This window comes from Elephas maximus, chromosome 2 (assembly GCF_024166365.1).
Source record: "Elephas maximus indicus isolate mEleMax1 chromosome 2, mEleMax1 primary haplotype, whole genome shotgun sequence".
NCBI classification, from domain to species: Eukaryota; Metazoa; Chordata; class Mammalia; order Proboscidea; family Elephantidae; genus Elephas; species Elephas maximus.
In genome coordinates this window covers 17394024-17416202 of record NC_064820.1, presented here as the reverse complement: position 1 = coordinate 17416202, position 22179 = coordinate 17394024, and the positions used below count along the sequence as shown (strand labels likewise).

Here is a 22179-nt window from a genome sequence, read left to right as displayed (position 1 = left end):
GGGGAAAAGATAGTCTTTTTAACAAATGGTGCTGGCATAACTGGATATCCATTTGCAAAAAAATGAAACAGGACCCATACCTCACACCATGCACAAAAACTAACTCCAAGTGGATCAAAGACCTAAACATAAAGACTAAAACGATAAAGATCATGGAAGAAAAAATTGGGACAACCCTAGAAGCCCTAATACAAGGTATAAACAGAATACAAAACATTACCAAAAATGACAAAGAGAAACCAGATAACTGGGAGTTCCTAAAAATCAAACACCTATGCTCATCTAAAGACTTCACCAAAAGAGTAAAAAGACCACCTACAGATTGGGAAAGAATTTTCAGTTATGACATCTCCGACCAGCGCCTGATCTCTAAAATCTATATGATTCTGCTAAAACTCAACCACAAAAAGACAAACAACCCAATCAAGAAGTGGGCAAAGGATATGAACACACACTTCACTATAGAAGATATTCAGGTGGCTAACATATACATGAGAAAATGCTCTCGATCATTAGCCACTAGAGAAACGCAAATTAAAACTACGACGAGATTCCATCTCACTCCAACAAGGCTATTAATCCAAAAAACACCAAATAATAAATGTTGGAGAGGCTGTGGAGAGATTGGAACTCTTATACACTGCCGGTGGGAATGTCAAATGGTACAACCACTTTGGAAATCTATCTGGCGTTTTCATAAAAAGTTAGAAATAGAACTACCATACAACCCGGAAATCCCACTCCTCAGAATATACCCAAGAGAAATAAGAGCCTTCACACGAACAGATATATGCACACCCATGTTTATTGCAGCTCTGTTCACAATAGCAAAAAGCTGGAAGCAACCAAGGTGTCCATCAACGGATGAATGGGTAAATAAATTGTGGTATATTCACACAATGGAATACTACGCATCAATAAAGAACAGTGACGAATCTGTGGAACATTTAACAACATGGAGGAACCTGGAAGGCATTATGCTGAGTCAAATTAGGCAGAGGCAAAAGGACAAATATTGTATAAGACCACTATTATAAGATCTTGAGAAATAGTATAAATTGAGAAGAACACAAACTTTTGTGGTTATGAAGCGGGGAGGGAGGGTTATGAGGCGGGGAGGGTTATTTACTGATTAGTTAGTACATAAGAACTACTTTAGGTGAAGGGAAGGACAATACTCAATACACGGAAGGTCAGCTCAAATGGACTGGACCAAAAGCAAAGAAGTTTCTGGGATAAACTGAATGCTTCAAAGCGGAGCAAGGGCGGGGGTTTGGGGACTATGGCTTAAGGGGACTTCTAAGTCAATTGGCAAAATACTACTATTATGAAAACATTCTGCATTCCACTTTGAAATGTGGCGTCTGGGGTCTTCAATGCTAACAAGCGGCCATCTAAGATGCATCAGTTGGTCTCAACCCACCTGGATCAAAGGAGAATGAAGAATACCAAGGGCACACGACAACTAGGAGCCCAAGAGACAGAAAAGGCCACATGAACTGGAGACGTACATCATCCTGAGACCAGAAGAACTAGATGGTGCCCGGCCACAACCGATGACTGCCCTGTGACAAGGAGCACAACAGAGAACCCCTGAGGGAACAGGAGATCAGTGGGATGCAGACCCCAAATTCTCATAAAAAGACCAGACTTAATGGTCTGACTGAGACTAGAGGAATCCCAGAGGTCATGGTCCCCAAACCTTCTGTTGGCCCAGGACAGGAACCATTCCTGAAGACAACTCATCAGACATGGAAGGGACTGGACAATGGGTTGGAGAGAGATGCTGATGAAGAGTGAGCTACTTGTATCAGGTGGACACTTGAGACTGTGTTGGCATCTCCTGTCTGGAGGGGAGATAGGAGGGTAGACAGGGTTAGAAGCTGGCAAAATTGTCACGGAAGGAGAGACTGGAAGGGCTGACTCATCAGGGGGAGAGTAAGTGGGAGTATGGAGTAAGGTGTATATAAGCTTATATGTGACAGACTAACTTGATTTGTAAACGATCACTTAAAGCTCAATAAAAATTATTTAAAAAAAGAAAAATAAGGGTAGTTCTAAAGTACTCTGAATTTGGTATGTTCTTTTTTATACAAAATCAGGTTTTTGAAGTTGTAAAATAGGAACTTCCTCCCTGCCCCACCCTACATTTGCTACAAAACCTAAATTAGTTGAGTTTCACTTGTTTTAGTCACTTCCCTGCTCAAGCACTCCTCGCTTTGACTTAAACCTCTGGGGGTGCCAATCTAGAAAGGGATATGTTGGGTTTCTGGTTTTGCTTTCAGAGAAATGCTCCCAAAGGAAACATTTACATTAGAGCTTTCATTTATTATCAAATTGATGGTATTTCACTGATATAACAAAGGAGGATTGACCAATTAAACCATGTCATTTCCAATTCTGGTAAACCCAAGTGGATGGCTGAAAAGGAGATCTTCCAGTTAGATGTTGTTTATTTTTATTAAGGCTGGTGCTAAGCACCACTGTGAGAATATCCAATATTATGTTGCTAACAAAGTTCACTCAAAAAATTAAACATCACAAATGAAGGAATACTTTGAGTTTAAATTTTTTAAATTGAGATAATTATCTCAGGCTGCCTGTCACTTTTTTTCTCCTAGGTTCACAGCATATTTTATTCCTGAAATGAGTGTTTTAGTCATGTTCTTCCATTTCTAGTGGGGGCCTAGCTCGGAAAGACCCCAAGCCATCTCACTCACCTCTGCTCTACCTAAGTGACTGCAGGGAGAAGGAATCAACACCTGAGGCAGCTGCAGAGGGGTGGGCTGAGACTCCAGGAGGGCAGGAAGCCAGTACACAGGGGTGTTTTTTCTCTGTTTGCATTTAACCACTCATAAGGTGACTATTCCAAGAGAAGAAAGATGTGGCAGTCTGCTCCCATAAAGCATACAGCCTTGGAAACCTCATGGGGCAGTTCTACTCTGTCCTATAGGGTTGCTAGAAGTCAGAATCAACTCAATGGCCAAAATGGAGGGAAAAAAATCTCCGTAAGTAGCTCTTTTCCTTCACGGTGATGGGCAACTACACCTTCGAGAGCCCTTACCCTCAGCGTGGAAAGCCTCATTTAAATATTCTTTCTTAAAAGTACCACATTAATTTTGCTCTCTGATTAGTTCAGAAGTTAAGCATTCTCCACAGGTCAGGAGCAGTAAGGTAGTAAAAAGAACACCAGGCTGCTCGGAGCTCCGGCCAAGCCACTTGACTTTTCTGAGGCTGGGTTTTATGAACTGGAAAATGAGGGGCTTGGCCTTACGTGATTGCAAGGGCCTCTGGCCCCTAACTTCTACAATGTGCACAACACAACTTAAAAAGTGAAATGAAAGAGACACAAAATTCACAGTGCGTCTGTGGGCTTTTGAGGGACTGAGGGAGAAGGGGGTACTCTTTAGATCCGGCATGCTCAGCTACCAGGCGGGAAGGATGCTGTCCTCCATGTTTTTGTTGCTGGTTACCACCTAGCCGCTCTCCCCCATCTTTATTACCCTCCACTGGAGCCTAAGACTCTTTGTTTCTTCATTCATTGTATTTCAGAATCGGAGTTCAGTTTTGTACTAAAAACATAATTATTCTTAATATGGAAAGATGATTTTTAAAGGATTTCTAGAACATTCTACCCTTAAGGGGGGAAAAGAATTTTTGAAAATACCTCTGATTTGCTAGACATCACACAGCAAGTGTATGATATTGAACAGAAATACTCTGCATCGCAAGTGCCGTTTTTACTCAACTGTCTATATTCTAAAAAACAGAATCAACAGCTCTCCTACTATTACCTTAGTTTTAATTGCCTAAGTGTACCAAATTTCTTAACAAAAATAAGGAAGCTTAATAAAATTTTTTTAAAAAGAAAGGAAGGAAACTACCCATATAAATAGGCCCATCTTGGATATCCCATCTCACCCTAAACCAACCATCACTCTATCATCATTGGATATCTTTCAGTAATTCTCTATACTCTGAAAAATTATTTTTCCCATTTTCAATCTGGAAAGGAATACAAACAGTCCGAAGTTGCCCCCCCCCCAAAGAAAAAGGCTTCATACGTCTAGATGTCACCTGGGAAACTATTAAGCATAGCTCAAGTCCGGTTACTGAGTTACATAAATACACACACACGCACACACACACATATATGTACACATGTACATACATTAATTTTCCATTTCTAGCTGATCCAGAATGCTCCTTGGAAGCAAGGATGGCAAGACTTCGTCTCATGTACTTTGGACATGTTATCAGGAGGGACCAGTCCCTGGAGAAGGACATCATGCTTGGTAAAGTAGAGGGTCACTGAAAAGAAGAAGACCCTCAACGAGACAGACTGACACGGTGGCTGCAAAAATGGGCTCAAGCAAAATAAGGGTTGAGAATGGCACAGGACTGGGCAGTGTTTCATTCTGTTGTACATAGGGTCACTGTGAGTCGGAACAGACTCAATGGCACCTAACGACAACAACAACAGCTGACCCCTTGGTACCTTCATCTTAGGAGACCCTCCTCACATGGCTAGCAGTCAGTGAAAGTGAGTCCCAGCTCCCTGGGGTTGTTTGTGGCTTGACCCACCTCCTACTCTGCGGTGAGCCCACCCCTGATGGTCCTGACTCGGGACCCCAGGCATCCTCACAGGCAGCCTGGGAGCAAGGACTTAAAGACCTTCACCCCCGGCTGACTTCTGATCTACATTAGCCCCATGGAGTCTCTGCATCCTGTCCACTGACTCACGGTGCCATGTGTGCTGGGTAGGTCTTTAGCAAGTCTCCCCACGTATCAATCCTTTGATTCGGACAAAGGGTATTAACTGCTATGCAACAGCACCTTCAACCAACCCCTACACCACAGCACCTGATCACCATTCACAATACCTTCTATATGGAAATTATGAAATTACCTCCGCTTTTCATGAAAAAAAAAAAAATTAACCACTCTAAATCTGCTTTAAAAATCAAAGTCCCCATGCCATTCTGCCCGCAGTTTCTCAGGGGTACATGCTGTTAACAGTTTGGCATATATTCTTTCAAATGTTTTCCACATAGGAGCATATACTCTTTGGGGGGAACTGTTTTCATAAACATGCAATCATTGTGCATCCGTTTTTCTGTAAGCTGCTGTCCTTTTTTCTCAGCAATATTTATAGATGCCTTTTCAAACAAACAAAAATCACTTCTGGTATCTCTAACTGGCTTATTACATTCTTGTGGATGTAGATTACATATTTCTGTCTTTACAGTTATTTTATCCTGAAATGTCTTTCTAAAGTACTGTTATCTTTTTCCCATTTATTCTCAGCTTGCCTTTCCTACTTTATGGCAAAACTTCCCCACAGCCTACGAATTTCTTAAGTTTCAGGAAAACATTTTTGATTCTAATGTCCTATTGATTCCTTCAAGGTAAAGTGTTTGCTTTGATGAATCTTATCGGCTTTGCTCCTTGCTTCACCAGTCAAACCTTCATTGCAATTTTCTCTTTGTGTTGCAAGTCTAAACCACTCCAGACCATTTAATCAACAAAAATGTTTGTTTTGAAGAGCAACTATCTATTTTCTGTGGAATGTAATAGGACTGTAGGTATTACGTATATCGCAAAACACATTCTTCTACTGACTTCCAGCCCAACTTCCTGTTCTTGAGAAAAAAGCTGGCTTAAAGAGCTGGCCTCATAATTATCCTAATTACTTTCTACATATAAAGATTAATATTTGCTATTTTCAAATTCAAACACATTAGCTATCTGGCGCCAAATGAGATGGCCGGACTCCTCAGTGTATTCCCAAAGGCCTCCTTTCCTTGCACCTTCCCCAACCTAAAGAGTTCAGTGGCTGATTCTTAGGCCACTGGGAGCCCCAAAGAGCCCATGAGAACTGGGGGGAGGAAAGAGAAGGGGAGACGCTGCTGCTGCTCCATCAGGTAAGGACACGAGTCCCTCTCTCATACACAAGTCCAGAAAGTACGTCAGCCCACAGGTACTCGAGCCAGAGGACAGAAAGCTGGGCAAAAATCCTTTAATAACACCATTTCAACCATTAATGCTTCACAGTTCTGTGAATGTTTTTGGACAATTAAGAAAAGCTAGTACCTGTGCTTCCAATCTTCCAATTTCAGCTCTCACAGTAACTCCTAGACATTGACTCCACCCTCTTCTCTCCTTGCTCTTTAGTTTTTCCCTGGCAATTATCTTCTTTTACTGAACAACATCGTTAAGAAGCATGTATAACACCAAAATGATCATTCCTGAGGCACTTGTACTTTTATCCTTCGGAGAACTCAAAAAACATAAGGAAAATCAAAGCGTAAGATGCAAACACTAACAATTACACAACGGTTACATCAGAAGTACTTGGAACTTACCAGATTCCATGAAGTAAAGAACAATGGTCACCGATACAAGGAGAAATGTGTGTGTTTGTCAGAACACAGCAAGACTCTCCACAGTCAGCCCATTCAACAGAAAACCCACTCACCTCAAATGATTGCTTGGAGAGACTGAAATCTAAAGCTCTACATGTCTGAACAGTACCCACGTCCTCCTTGACACGCAGGAAGAAAAGAGCGGTTTTGTTCCAGGCGTACCACTGCGGCTGACTGCCAACTTCCCTGGATGCTAGAGGCTTCCTTGTGTACCTCAGAACTCCTCACCCCCAGAGCTGACACCTGCCAGCACCCTTGTTCTCTCCTCTGTTTTCCGGCAAGGGCATGACTATTATCTTCTTTCTCACTAAAGCTATAATGTATTTTGTTGGCTCTTATAGCTTTTAAGCCTCAAACCTTGGTAGCAGAACATAGTGTGGGGAACTAATTTTGTTGGCTCTTATAGCTTTTAAGCCTCAAACCTTGGTAGCAGAACAATCTTCTTCATTTCATAATAAGAAAATGAATAGTGTGGGGAACTAGGCTAACTATTATTTGTGAAACAGCAACAAAAAAAGAAAGAGATAACTCTACTGCTTGAAAATGAATAGTCATAAAGGTCCACTTTTCATTAGTTAGGCAACTAACAAGTACCGACTCTGGAGCCCTGGTAGCGCAGCAGGTAAGAGTGCGGCTGCTAACCAAAAGGTCGGCAGTTCAAATCCACCAGCCACTCCTTGGAAATCCTATAAGGCAGCTCTACTCTGACCTATAGGGTTGCTATGAGTCAGAATCAACTCCATGGCAATGGGTATTTTTTTTTTTTAAACCCCAAATTGGACCCACATATATAATTCCATCACTTCACATCATCCAAGTGTGTTAGGTCCTAAAAGCCAGGCTGTAAACTTCTAGGCAAAGGTCATGGTCTATGTGTGAGCTTGTAAGAACACTTATCTACCTACAGGTAGGGTATCTCCATGCTGCCATCCTGGTTACCCAGAAGGCTGGCCTCCAACTCCTCTTGTTTATTCTTTCAGCTGACTGCCCATAAAAGTCAGCATTTGGGGATAAGACCAAAATCAAGAGGCAAGCAATTTCGTGGGAATGCAAGCAAAACAGTACATGGATCCCAACAGCCCCTACTGCCCAAGTGGCCAGTCCATTACCTAGCACATAGAGAGATATCCAACACCGTGTTTCCACACACATCATGCGCACCTTCTACGTTTCTTTGCCAACCACTCCCTCTCCCCACAAAGTATTGTTGAAAACATGCTTTTTTTTTTTTTTTTTTTAACAGCATCATGTAAAAAAAATTGGCATAGCCATGCTTACAAAAACACCTCACTGGGTGAGGGCGCAGTTGACTGACAAATGTGGAAGGCACGAATTATCTGCATAAAAATATGGTCAATATCCACTGAACAAATGAAATCAAAAGTAACACATTTCACACTTGGGTGGTTTGGTACATGTGTTCTTAGACTATGTATGTGTGCACATGGACACACACATATGCACACACATGCCATGCCATTATGGATACATGTCTACATTTATTCAATCACACACTTACTGGTTACCAGCTCCATGGAGATCAAATTTTCCCAGGGGCTGTGTTTACTAAGTCAAATATAACAGTGCCTGATCTCCAAGAGCTTATCTTCTAGTCAACTTCTAGAGTTACTTACAGCCCTACTTATAAATTCAGCATTAAAATTTGCCATCTGCCTTTTTATTTAGAAAGCACAGGGGTCTCAAGTAATAGACTCCTGAGGCTGACGCAATTGTCTTGTACACTTCTGTTCACTATAACAAGACACACCACACTGCAACTGGCATGGAGTTTTACAATGTTCCTTCTAAATTATGAACTAAGACTACTACTTCCCTTGAGACTTTGGGCCCAGTGATGATGCACTCACTCAACTCTCAGTTAAGTATGAGTAATTTCCAGAAAGAAAAGCTGGGTGCCAAACTGACCTGCTGAACATCCTGCTGGAAGACACACAGCTGCAGCCGCTGGTGCAGCCGGACCTTGCGGTGCTGCCAGATGTTCTCCAGCTGCCGCTGGTGGTGTAGCACCTCATGGATGACATCAAGGACATGGTGCACGGCCTTGGAGTAGTTGGCAGAGGCCGTCAAGGAGTCAGAGCTGCCAGGCGTCAAGGGTCGCTGAAGCTTGTCAAGGAGGGACTTCCCATCTTGGCTCACCTGCCCAACAAAGGAGTTTAGCAATTACTCAAAGCTTGCAGCTTTGAGCAGGTTCTGTTCAGACGCACACCCATGAATTCACACACATATGCATACATTCACAATCATACACATACATCCACGTGCAGATACAAGTACATATATTCACACACATATACATATACACATACACAGTCACACACATGCATTCTCACATACGTGTTCATACACGCACAAACACACATACTCCAAACATAGTTTTTTCTTAAAGGCATATTTTATAAAATATAAAAAAAATTAAAACAAATCTATCAGCTATCCAATGACACCACAAAACCAAATGCTGCAAAACATGGCATTAAAATAAAAGAACATTCATTACCATGAAATACTGACTAGGGAACATACTATTTTGCCTTAAATGACACAGATGTGCTGATATATGATGACATATAAAATTGCATTGCTGGAATATCCGCAAGTTAAAGTTTTAAAGGAACAATTCTCTTTCAAGATACGATGTAAGAATACAAGAACATATCATTACAATGGGGCTAAATTCCAATGCTGAATCTTGAAAACCTTAATGTAAAAAAAAAAAAATTGAGCACTAGGAAAAGAATATGTACTTAAATTTTGTGATATAACTGGGCAGCAATTTTACTTTACAAAATAGAAAGTGAAAAATAAGATTTAAATAACATGGGAAACATGGCATTCTGCTTTATTTGGTGCGTTAACATTAAAAAAGTAATTTTACTTAAAATGCCATCATTTTCTAGATTAGATTTCAGTGCTACGTTATGGCAGTTAATTATCCAACTACAATTAAACGAAAGCATCTAGACTAATCACAGAAATAAGAAAAGGTGAGGGTGGAACATGGAAAGAAAGCATGATGTATTTTTTCATATTTGTAACTGGTTCTTGAGATATATAAATGATGATGTCAGATCCATCCGGTAGAAAAAAATGTAACCAGATTAGATAACACAAAGACCACGTGCCACACAAAATAACCAGGCTGTGTGGTGTAGGGCGGTTCTTAACAAAGTCTTCTTTACCATGATCTTCCTGCCCAGATGCTTTGGAATCTGAAAACTTTCTTGGGTTTCTACTTAAGGGAGGTGCCTTTCTAACAGATACAAACACCTTTTAGAGGTAAACCCTTAGGATAAAGAGGAAAACAAAGGGAGTGGGTGGGTAAACGGACAAGCTAACAGGCAGCAAGTGAGAGGACTACAGAATTTCCTAATCTCTTACTCTAATTCTCTTATAACTTTACAGTTGTGCTGGAATGTAACATGTTTATCTTTCAATACCTAAATTTTAGATCCTTATTAGAAATGCTAACTATTCCTTACAAAAGCGAGTTTAAGCCTTTCTGGCTGGAAACTCACATTACATATCAAGATAGCTAAACTGAAGAGGAAACAAGCTAAGCTGATATAACCAAAGATAACATGGTAAGAACCAAGTCAATCACAGAGTTAGCGTTAAAAACAAAACCAAAACCTGCTGACACTGAGTCAATTCTGACTCATGGCAACCTGGGTGGCACAAACAGTTTGTACTTGACTACTAACCTAAAGGCTGGTGGTTCAAACCCACCCAGCACTGCTCAAGAAGGCGTGGAGATCTGCTTCTATGAAGATTACAGCCAAGAAAGCCTTATGGAGCAGTTCTACTCATGGGGTCACTATGAGTTAGGTTAGGCATGTATTAAAACAAAAATAGTAGAGATGGAAGAGTCTTCTGCAGTGGGGTTCTCAGCTGCCCCCAAAATCACTGAAATATATGCAAGCATTTCTTGAGGCTCACAATGATGTTGTGGGGTGGGTATAGTGACTGACTTTGGGGAAGAGGCTTCCAGTGATGGATTCGGAGAGGCTCAATACTCTGAAAAGTATAGGATAGTACCACATAACGAGGAACCCTCCTGCTTTCTGTAATTACTGAAGCTAGGCTCTATTTAACATATAAAGCAACCGTTTTGTTTTTTGTTTTGCCATACACTAATTTTTCCAGGAATGCAATCACTGTGTTAATCAAGGGAAGGCAGTGCTTGGTTTTCTTTGGTATATGGCCAGTAAATGCATAATTTTTTTTTCTTCCAGTGCAGTTGTACTTAGGCATTTATGTATTGAAACACATTTAGTCATAAACCACTTTTCTTTGTTTCTAATTTGTATTGTTGTTTATGCATAATTCACACATACCTCATAGTCATCCAGTGCTGCTATAACAGCAATGCCACAAGTGGATGGCTTTAACAAAGATAAATTTATTCTCTCACAGTCTAGGAGGCTAGAAGTCCAAATTCAGGGTGCCAGCTGTAGCCGAAGGCTTCTTCTCTCTGTAGGCTCTGGGGAAGGTCATTGTCATCAATCTTACCCTGGTCTAGGAGCTTCTCGGCACAGGGACTCCAGGTTCAAATGACACACTCTGCTTTCTTGGTTGTAGGGGGTCCTCTTTCTGTTCGGTTCTCTCTTTTATATCTCAGAAGAGATTGACTCAACATACAACCTAATCCTGTAGATGGGGTCCTGCCTCATTAACACAACTGCCTCTAATCCTGCTTCATTAACATCATAGAGGTAGGGTTTTGATCATTATAATACACCTAAGTCAGGGAAGAGAACATACAAACTGGCAAGATGCATCAGAGGGACTCGGATCAGAAGGTGTGGCAGAAACTGGCAGCTGCCTCCCTAAAGTCTACTCAGCCCTCCTTGATAACCAAACTGCTAGTCAGAAACAGCAGTACCCCAGCTATAATGCTGTATTTCCCAGCCTCACTCAGAAACATAAGTGACTGATACACAGGAGTGGAAAGTGTTGCACAGGACTTCCAGGAAAGCTGATAACAGGGCTGAGTAAGTTGGCAGGTGCGCTCTTTTTCTCTTGCCCATTACTCCTCCCCAGTGCCAAGAACTTGGATCAGATGGCTGGAGCTCCAGCAGCTATTGCTGAGCCTGAGGCGATCTTAAAGACTGTAGCCACCCACTAAAAAAGACAAAACAAAAAGACAAAGGAATCCAGAAACCCTCATATTAACAGAGCTGACACACCAGCCCTGGAATGCCAGCCCCTTGGACTTCTTTTATGCGGGAGGATAGCGAATCTTTATCTCGAGACTCTTTTTAAAATCTTAAGTCACCAATACAAAATGGCAAATGGGTTCCAGCCCTTATCAAGTTTCCAAAGGCAATCAGGTAATACCATAAACATTCTTTTATTTAGAACGGAATGTCTTTATAAGTAATGAAGTATTATGTGAAAAGGCATGCTAGATTTTTATGAAGCCTACTGTCGTATAGAAACACAGATGTTTGAGATGTTACCCATTACCAGAAGAAGATGCTATGAAGTATATAGCCACCAAATAATTCATATAAAATTGAAGTGCTAACACAATGTCAGTTTACAGTACGTAATATAGTTCTGGATTTCTTTAACTATACCCCCATTGCTGTCAAGTCGATTCTGACTCCTAGTGACCCTACAAGACAGTGCAGAACTGCCCCATAGGGTTTCCAAGGAGCACCTGGTGGGTTTGAACTGCAGACCTCTTTTGGTTAGAAGCTGTAGCTCTTAGCCAGTACACCACCAGGGTTTCCTCTTTAACTACAGAACAACACAAATGCATTTACTTAAATTTTGTCTTGTCTAAAATTGTGTTTCTAGTTTCCAGGTACTCAAACCCTATTCCACAAAGGAACAGCAGCTATAAAAACTACAATCAACCTTTTCTTACCAAAGAGCAGGACTTGTATTCTATAATCTTTTTTTCAGATTCAGCTCTTTTTTTCCCCTTCTTGGGCTACCGTGCTTAGGGACTTGAAGGGCAATGGAGGTCAGACTTTATAAAGATTAACACTTTATAAGTATACAAATTAATATGCTTTAACACCCAAAGGAGTCAGGAGAAAGAAATGTTAAGTACTAACAAAAGCAAAAAAAAAAAAAAAAAAGGAACCACCAAAGCAAGTAAAGATAAGTTTAAAACTGTTACCATATCAAAAGTATGTTTGTTCCTAATATCTAAGGTGAAACTTAACTGTCTAAAAACCAGAACAATGGTCTAGTTATTGAATATTTACTTTTAATCCAAACTGCACCTAAGATCTGTGACATGGGTTTCTGCATGGCACCCTAAAAACCTTCACAGAGACGTGCCGATTCTGATTTCCGGTACTTGGATCTCTACCGTTCCCATTAAAACAGACAAGAGCTAGGTGTCTCCAGCAGCAATAGCCTTCACTTGCTCAAATAAGTGCATTGCTCTGATCTAAGGAAAGAATATAGCATCTGGAGATTAATGCTGGAAAAGCAGCAACCACCAAAAGACCAAATGTGATCTGTGGATATGTTAACAAGACCCAAATGTGGTGTTTTAGATTAAAAAGTATATAAAAAAAAAAAAGTGTGAAAAAGTATAGGGAATAACAAATACCAAGAAATGACAAAAATAGGCAAAACACACAAAATGCTTACAGGCATGGTTAGAAATGACTACACAAAGCCTGTTATAAAGAAACGACAACCAGTCCTTCTCCAAGACTTTTATGAAATGAATTTCCCTGTTTGCACCAACTCAAAGCCAACGTTATTGTTTTGATTCCTTTGCCGGATTGGCTCGCCAATAGCCTGCAGAGCTCAGCAGACCTTGTGAAGCCTGGAAACGCTTTCCCAGTACGACTCTCCTCTTCCACTCTTGCTGAAATGATAGCCAAGTTCAAATGAAGCATCCAAGAGGGAGGAACAGTCCACATGGGGTGGCCAAGTTTACTTGGTAGCTACAGTTGGCACTCCTGAGCCAAGCAGGTGAGCACACTGCCCTTGAGTGAGGAGGTCAGGCCTGTCTTCAGATAGCTACACTAAGAAGTTCCTAACAACAGCACAGCCAATGACCTTCTCGGAGGTCATATATCAGCAGAGATGTTTTCCCGTGTCCCACTGAGGCTCCCCAATAGTCCAGGCAATAGGCAATGTCCCTGCCTTCAAATTTGTTGGTTCCCCTCTGAAACGATGGTGCTTCTCTAGGCAATGTTCTCAGAATGGCTTTCAAATGTTGATTTCCATTTCTTTAAGCTATTCAGGTTCTTACTCAAACCAGATCAATCTAAATCTGTCTGACTCTCTGGCACCTTTACCTGGGATTATCAGAAAGGAAAGACAAAAAGAGGAAATTGCTGGAGCAGCCTGCTAATGGGAGCCAGGTGTGTGCACATGGCACATGTGCTCCCCTGCAGAGATTCCACTTGGACTTGACTTCTTTTGCTCCTATGTTTCAAGACCTAGAAAGGCCTTCAGGAGAGTTTTGGGGTAAAGAAAAAACGATCATTAGCTCTGATGCTGTGCTGAAAGCAAATACAGCAGTCCGCAGATGTACGCGACGCTACAATCTTAAGGTTTTAAAAGCACTGCTTTGTAAAAGCAACTGTATCCGGGTAACTGAGCTTCCACGCACACCACTGACTTATGAGTCTGAGACAGGGACAGAAGGTTGGTGAGCCTCAAGGCCGGAATAACAGGTCCGTTGATCTGGGACTCTGTCCCATGGGAGATGTTACAAGACCACCCACACATACAGCCACACACATTCAGGGCACCACTACGACGGTGGCATCTTTCATATCTTTCTCAAGTTTGTTTTCCAGGACTCCACTACGGGGATGGCGTCCTGCATCTCTCTCCTAAGTCGTTTTTCAGGACCCCACTATGGGGATGGCGTCCTGCATCTCTCTCTCGTAAGTTGTTTTTTAGGACCTGTCTATGGGGATGGCGTCCTGCATCTCTCTCGTAAGTTGTTTTTCAGGACTCTACCATAGGGTGTGGTGTTACAAGGTAACTCACATCCTGGACTCTGACACACGAAGTTCCACGTATCTTCCCTACAAGCTGCTTTCCGAAGGTGACCAGAATCAGCCAATACCCGGGGCATGCGCGGTGAGAATGGGTGTGACCTTACAGTCTCGTCAAGTGGCCACCAAGACTGCGCAGTGGTGACGTGACATTGTCCAAACTGGCTCCACCCTGGACTCCAGATGCCCATGCACCTAATGTTTTAACCCCGCTGTTGCTCAGAAAGCCCCAGCTTTTTCCCTAGAAAGCAATGAATAAAACATGAGATCCTTCCTGCCTAAAACCTCTTATAAACTCCAAGAAAACCTCCATTCAGGGAGAGACTGGACTGGAGGCTAGCGTAGGCATAAGCCCCTCTCCGTCCTTCCCTCGCGAGCCTTTGTGGGTTTTTTTCCTTTTTTTTTTCTGTCACTAATAAACCTTTGTTCATGGGGAACTTCTGAGCCTCTCCTGGCCATTCTTGGTCAGTAGAAGGCAAGAACCTAAACAGGACTTGGTCCCAAACTGGGGAGCCTTGTCCTGCAACAAGTTTAGTCTGTTTCCTATTGAGGTAACTCATTTTGCTGTTTGTTCTTCTCTTGTGCTTATAAGGCTAAGCGTGCTATCACCTATTTCTACAGTGCCTTTACACAGAGCTGGACAGGCTTTTCGAGCAGCCAATCAGTCACTTCCACGAGGCCTTGTGAGGCGGGCACTAAGTCAGCACATTTTTTTTAAACTGAGAACCTGATGCAGAAAGAATACCCTGAAGTCAGGCGAGCTCAGTGCAGGCCAAAGCTGAGGTGGCGCTTCCCCTTTCTCCTGCCCACGGCTGCAGGGGCCAACACCCTTCAGCTTGTGCCTGGGTACCTGCTACAATTTCCCCCACAAGAGGCCATGGGCGTCCTCAGAGAAAAATCACTTCTATGCATTTGGTGTGTGGAGCAATCTATTTCTGTAGATGAGTTTGCTTGCTTAAAATGCTTTAAAAAAAAAAAAAAAAAGACTGCTCTACATGCTGTTTCTAAAACTAGAGCTCATTCCAGACTTCCAGACTCCTTCACTTTCCTGCAATCGAATATACCTGACGATATTAGCCCAAGCCCGGCAAGTTGAAGCCTGCAAATGTTTATGAGCACAGGTATGTACGCTCCTGTTGCTAAAACACAGGCAGGAGCAGCACCAGATAGGTCTAATTAACACTGAGCAAAGCAGATGGTTGTGTTTAAAAAAATGCTGGAAAGGTTTTCTACAACAAACTATGTCAACAGGGACTAGAAAGTAAAGACACTGTTAAAAACAAACAAAAAACAATTGTGAAAGGAAAAAATGGAGGGGGGAGGAGGGGGAAGGGAACAGGAGGGAGGGAAGAAGGAAAGGGGGGGAGGAGGGAGGGAGGGAGGGAGAGAAGAAGGAAGGAAAAAAGAAATGCCAGCCCTGCTTACAAACACTCCTACCCCTAACCCATCCCATATCCAGCTAGATGTTGCATCCAGCTCAGTGAGAGCACACAGCAGGGACTCGGTATGCATCTGAAGAAGAAAAATTCCGCAGCAGATCCACACCTCATTAGAACAGGGGAAGGTGTTTCCAACGTGTGGTCTGTATTGGAGTCACTGAATCATTGTCGTTGTGTGCCATCAAGTAGATTCCGACTCACAGCAAACCTATATGACAGAGTACAACTGCCCCATAAGGTTTCCTAGACTGTAATCTTAATGGGAGCACATCACCAGGTCTTTACTCCTGAGGAGCCACTGGGTTGGTTCAAACTACCAACTTTTTGGTTGCAGCTGAGTACTTCACCACTGCACCACCAGGGCTCCTTACTGGATTATTAGGGAAACCTATTTAAAATGAAGATTCACTACCTGAGGGTAGAGTATGAGAATCTGCATTTTTAACCAGCACCCTTAAGTTTGAAAACCACTGAGGCAGAGAGAAAAACCACTTAAGGGCACAAACGCAGTCTGTCCCTTCCCATCTTCCCTTCCCCTCCCCTCCTGGCACGAAGAAAATGACGTCCAGTATCCAAGGCAGTGGGGAGGTGAGGGGATAGGGAGCACATAGAAGCCAGCTGGAAGGGTTGGGAGATTGATAACATCGAGCAAATACATTAATTATAAGTTAATATATTAAGGGTAATGGGAGCCAGATTTCTCACTGTCTGAGAAGGGATTTATAAAGATGGAAAGGGGAAGACTGGAAAGAACCCTGAGGTAGTAGACTGGAACTGGAAGCACCAGTATGGACTCGTAGGATGTTAAGACGCATATATACATCGAGAAATAGTTTTAGGTGTACGTGCATATGTAGATAGATAGATAGATAGAGTACATATAAACATGTTTCCCGACTTTGCATTAACACCCCACAAGCAAACAAGCACTCCAAACAACCAGATCTTAGCTTCTAAATACCGTACAACACTACAAGGAGCCAGTACGCCTTGGTGAGATGAGAAATACGGCTGACCCCAGGCATGAGGCAAGGAAAATACAAGATGCACCTGGAACATCTTATTATGCTAGAAAGTAAGGAAGGGCCTGAATAATGATGGAGACATGTCAGAAAGACACAGAAGCTAGATTGAAGGCCAAATCTTAAGACTGCCAAGGACATGAATGGCACGGAAAGACTAAAGAATGCTCCATTTTGAAGACCAACAGGACGTGACAACTAAATGTTGCATGTGTTGCTTGACAGCACGCTGGACCAGAAAGGAAAAAAGGCACTGCTGGAACATCTGGCAAAATACACACAGGGTCTGTGGACTGGATGGTCGTGTTGTACCGATGTTCACTCATTGACTGGAGAGAGGTGGGGAGGGAGAGAGGGCAGAGCAAATGTGGTAAAGTGTTTTCTGTAGGTCTGAAACCACTACGAAATTTTAAAAATTAAAGAGGCAAAGAAACTCATTCTGTTCTACTGATAACTCTCTCAGTTCACCCAGTTCAAAATTCCTGTCTCCTTGAGTTTACGGCTCAGATGTAAATGCGTTCACGCTAAAACTTGCAGTTTAAGACCTCAGCGTGGAAAGCTCTTCATTTCCCATGAATTTATTTTAAATGATTAGCACCAATTTAAAACCGAAGGAGACCACACCATAGATAAACTTAGCTTTCCATGTCAACATGCCCCACATTTTTATAGAAGGTAATGGTAACAATTAGAGACTTCAGTACTTAGCCAAAAGTGCCAAGGGCAACTGGCAGTTGGGACTGGCCAGCTTGGCTAGAGGACCACACTGGTCAGGTCAAGATGATCCTGAGAGAAGTCATGGACTTTCTCTCTTAGTCCCATGCTTGGAGAATGTAACCCCACTTCTGCCAATCACGGTATGAATGAGGGCTTTCTTTCCCACACCGGCCTGGCAAGGGCCAGCAAATGGCTGGATCCAAGCCTACTGCTGCAATCAAAACACAGCTCAATAGAAATCATCAATCTGCGCAGACAGGTGCTGGCCCCTTTACTGTAATGGATTACAGGGCCATTCACTTTCTACAGCATGGGTCAGAAATCAGACCATGCAGAGATGGCAGACTAGGGAAAATAATGGTTTCTAGGGCTCACGTAAGCCTCATGAATCGATGTGATAAAAAAATAACAAATCTACCTGATAAAATTTAAAAACTAAAAAAAAAAAGATTTAAACAATTACAAATCTGTTCAATTCTTAGTTTTACTATACAAAAGGCTATCACTTATTTAAACAGTCTCTAAATAAACTAGATAACTAAATTAGCAAATAAACATTGGGTAGAAAACAAAGATAAAATACAGAGCTGACTGTTGTTCCCGTGGGCAATATGAAATAGTGCTAGAAAAAAGGAAGCACAGAGAATGCTGGAGAAACATGTAAATATCAACTTCCATGGAAGGTGGAGGTCTGGGCACATTCTGAGGCACATACAGCAGTATACGCCACACATTCATTTAATTCACCCACAGGCACGATGCCTTTGAATCGCGGTGCTGGTGAAGAATACTGAATATACCATGGACCATCAAAAGAATGAACAAATCTGTCTTGGAAGAAGTACAACCAGAATGTTCTTTAGAAGCAAGGACAGACAGACTATGTCTCACATACTTTGCACATGTTATCAGGAGGGATCAGTCCCTGGACAGGGATATCACACTTGGTAAAGTGGAGGGTCAGAGAAAAAGAGGAAGACCCTCAGTGAGATGGACTGACACAGTGGCTGAAACAATGGGCTCAAGCTCAATGAGGACTGTGAGGATGGCACAGGACAGGGCAGTGTTTTGTTCTGTTGTACACAGGGCTGCTATGAGTCGGCGTTGACTCGATGGCAGCTAACAACAACAGCATGGGTGTGAAGGGGCCAGGTGGCCTGGGCCCAAGGACAGCACAGTGACACCTGTTTGGCGAAGCACGACAAGAAGTGCCAGACTGAAAATGAACGGTCAATTTCTTCCCTACAACTTTTGGAAGAGTGGCGTGGCTATGGTTTAAGTCAAGGATGAGTCAGATTTAAGCCCAGCAAATATTTATTGAACATCTATTATGTGCCTAGCGCTTTGCAGAATGCTTACAAACATCGTATTGACACCTCACAGGAATAATTTATATTAACCCGTGATATTATGTTGTTGTTAGCTGACGAGTCTATTCCGTGTGTCAGAGTGTAACTATGCTCCAAAGGATTTTTAGGGCTGTGGCCTTTCCGAAGCCTATAGTCAGGTCTTACTTCCGAGGTATCTCTGGGTGGGTTTGAACTGCCGATCTTTTGGTTAACAGTCTAGCGCTTAACCATTTGTGCCACCTAGGGACTCTGTGATATTATAAATGCTTAATATTAAAAGGGAATGGAATAAGCCTTGCAGAAAAGTAAGCACCTGCCAAATTCACGACCTGACCCCACTCACCTCCAGGAACTTAACCATCATCATAAAGACTGACTGGCCTGAAGGGCCAGATGACCAAGACGTGGACAAAGGTGACACCCATCAGTGTATCCGTAGTCATCACCCTACTGCAGCTATGACACTCTGGGCACGGTGCAAGTCATGATACAGACAATGGAGAGTGGTGACTAAATGCGGCGTCTGGAGCCTCTGATCAGCTGTTGACCTGTACAAGTCACTCAATGCCTGTGCCTCAGTTTCCTCATTTGTTTTAACAAGGAGGACAATAATACCACTTGCCTCCAGGTTGTTGTGAGTACTAGTAAGTTACATAAAGTCCTAGGAACACTGCCTGCACACTAGAACGTGGCAGAAAAAAAAACAGGGACAAATGAAATAATTTATCCTAAAATAATAAAGAAAACTATACTTAGGTCTCTAAATCACATTGCAAACAGCTTTATATACTGGAAAGATAGTGGGTGCCTTGTGAAGAGGCAATCTCAGAACATGAGGCGGCATCAAGGATTTCGTTTTCCAAAAAGCTTCGTTTAACCCAGTGCTGTCAAGTCGATTCCGACTCATAGTGACCCTATAGGACAGAGTAGAACTGCCCCACAGTTTCCAAGGAGCGCCTAGCGAATGCGAACTGTTGACCCTTTGGTTAGCAGCTGTAGCACTCAACCACTACGCCACCAGGGTTTCCAAAGCTTCGTTTAGAGAGATTAAATCAAGTTTTGATTAGAGTGAACAGCACACAAAATACACATTTCCTAAGCACATGTAGAGGAGTCCTTGGGTGGCCCAAACAGTGAAGCAATTGATTGGCTGCTAACCAAAAGGTTGGAGGTTTGATCCACCAAGAGGCACCTCAGAATAAAGGCCTGGCGATCTACTTTCCCAAAAAACAGCCATTTACCACCTTCTAGTGTGCAGTTCTACCCTGACACACATGGGGGTCGCTATGAGATACAACTGACTGATGGCACCTGGTGGTGTGGCAGTGAAGTACATGTAGACAAGATTGGAATTTAGGGGTTTCTTTGAGCAGAGGAAAAATAAGCATTCTAAAGGAAATCCACAAATGTCACAGAACCATGTGAAGTGTGCTACCCTACACACACACACACACACGTTCAAAAGTTACAATTAAACTGTAATTTAACTTTGGAATCTGTAATTTTTCGGGCTAGCCAAAACTTTGATTTTGCCAGCTTTTGGTGTTATAATGCAAAAATAACCTTGCCTTTACAGTTAAAGTAAGAACTGGCCGCTTACCTCTGAATAAGCAAGCGTGATGTGTTCATATATCCCCTGGTGGTGATGAATGGCATCTTCCAGGTCCTGTAACTCTGAGGGGAGATCAACCTCACCGCAGGCTTTGCACCACGAATCCACATTGCTCATATACTTGGAAATTTAAAAAAAAAAAAAAAGGAAAGAAAAGAAAAGATTATTTAAATTAATGGCAGTTTTACTAAGAAGTGACTATTTTTTAACATCATTCTGAAAATCAGGAGAGTTGACAGAGATTCTAAGACTATAGTGTGTCAAAGAGAGAAACTGATGGCAGACATCTTGCTTTGATTTTGGCGTTTTCTTACTCATGAAACCAAATATTCACTTACAGAAATCCCTGACCAAAATTAATCTGTCAACAGCTTTTCTTTAACCCAAAGTTGCAAATCCTTTCTTTCCTGTTCATAGTCCGGGCTGACTGCATTTGAATTGTAAAAGATTTTGTGAACTGGTATCCATCCATCTCAGTAAAAAGGCAAGAGCAGGTTTAATCATGTAAAAATTTGCCAGTGGTTAATCTTTATTTGTCCCTCCCCTTCTCTTTAAGAACTAAGGTACACCTCACCCAAACCATGGTATTTTCAATCGCCTCATATGCATGTGAAAGCTGGATAATGAGTAAGAATTGAAGACTGCACAAGAATTGATACATTTGAATCACAGTGTTGGCGAAGAATACTGAATATACCATGAACTGCCAGAAGAAAGAAACAAATCAGTCTTGGAAGAAGTACAAACAGAATGTTCCTTAGAAGCGAGGATGGCAAGACTTCATCTCACGTACTTGGGACCTGTTATCAGGAAGGACCAGTCCCCGGAGAAAGGCATCATGCTTGGTAAACTGGAGGGTCAGTGAAAAAGAGGAAGACCCACAACGAGATGGATGGACACAAGTGGCTGCAACAATGGGCTCAAACACAGCAATGACCGTGAGGGCAGCGCAGGACCCGGCAGTGTTTCGTTCTGTTGTACACATGGTCGCTAGAGTCAGGACTGACTGAACAGCAACAACAACATCTCTCGACAATCTTCATGTACCTAGCTTCTTTGAGCAATTTCTTTTTTTTCTGGAATCAAAATGGTCTCCCTATAGGCATACAGAATAACTGCTTAGAATAAACTTTATGTTCAGATTTCACTGAGTTTTTATTATTTTTAACATATGGTTGATAGGCCATCTCAAATGGCATTAATGCATTTCCAGTCCTGAGTTCAGTGATGTCAAAGAGAAAAATTAAGAACAGACATCTTATTTTAATTTTAACATTTTTTCTTACCCATGAAACCAACTACTAACTGCCAAAATTTCTGACTCAAAATTAATCCTGCCAGCAGCTTCTTTTCACCCAAAATTGCTAATCTTTTTTTTTCCAGTTGGGAGCCAACTTACATAATTTAAATTTCAAAAGGTATTATGGCCACAGGTGGGTAAAGAGCCAGAGACCACCTTGTGACCTGGTATCAGCTGATCTCAGGACAAGGGGGAAGGCAGGGTTCAACCAATCATGTTAAGATTAGCCAATGTCTGCCACTATTCTCCTCCCTCCCTCTTTACATACCTAATTGTAACTGGCCTACTTCCAGTTATTTGGTTTTTTTCAGA

General features: G+C 42.2%; 1 protein-coding gene across 2 annotated transcripts in view; it reads right to left on the bottom strand.

Annotated features, from left to right (window-relative positions):
- TRIO (trio Rho guanine nucleotide exchange factor) overlaps positions 1-22179 on the bottom strand; it is a 423568-nt gene that overhangs the window by 222144 nt on the left and 179245 nt on the right. For both annotated transcript variants that reach the window (XM_049861241.1, XM_049861250.1), the window contains exons 8-9: positions 20556-20687; positions 8352-8582 (exon numbers count right to left, since the gene is read on the bottom strand). In XM_049861241.1, the coding sequence (XP_049717198.1) occupies positions 8352-8582; positions 20556-20687 (363 nt within the window). The remainder of the gene's footprint in view (positions 1-8351; positions 8583-20555; positions 20688-22179) is intronic.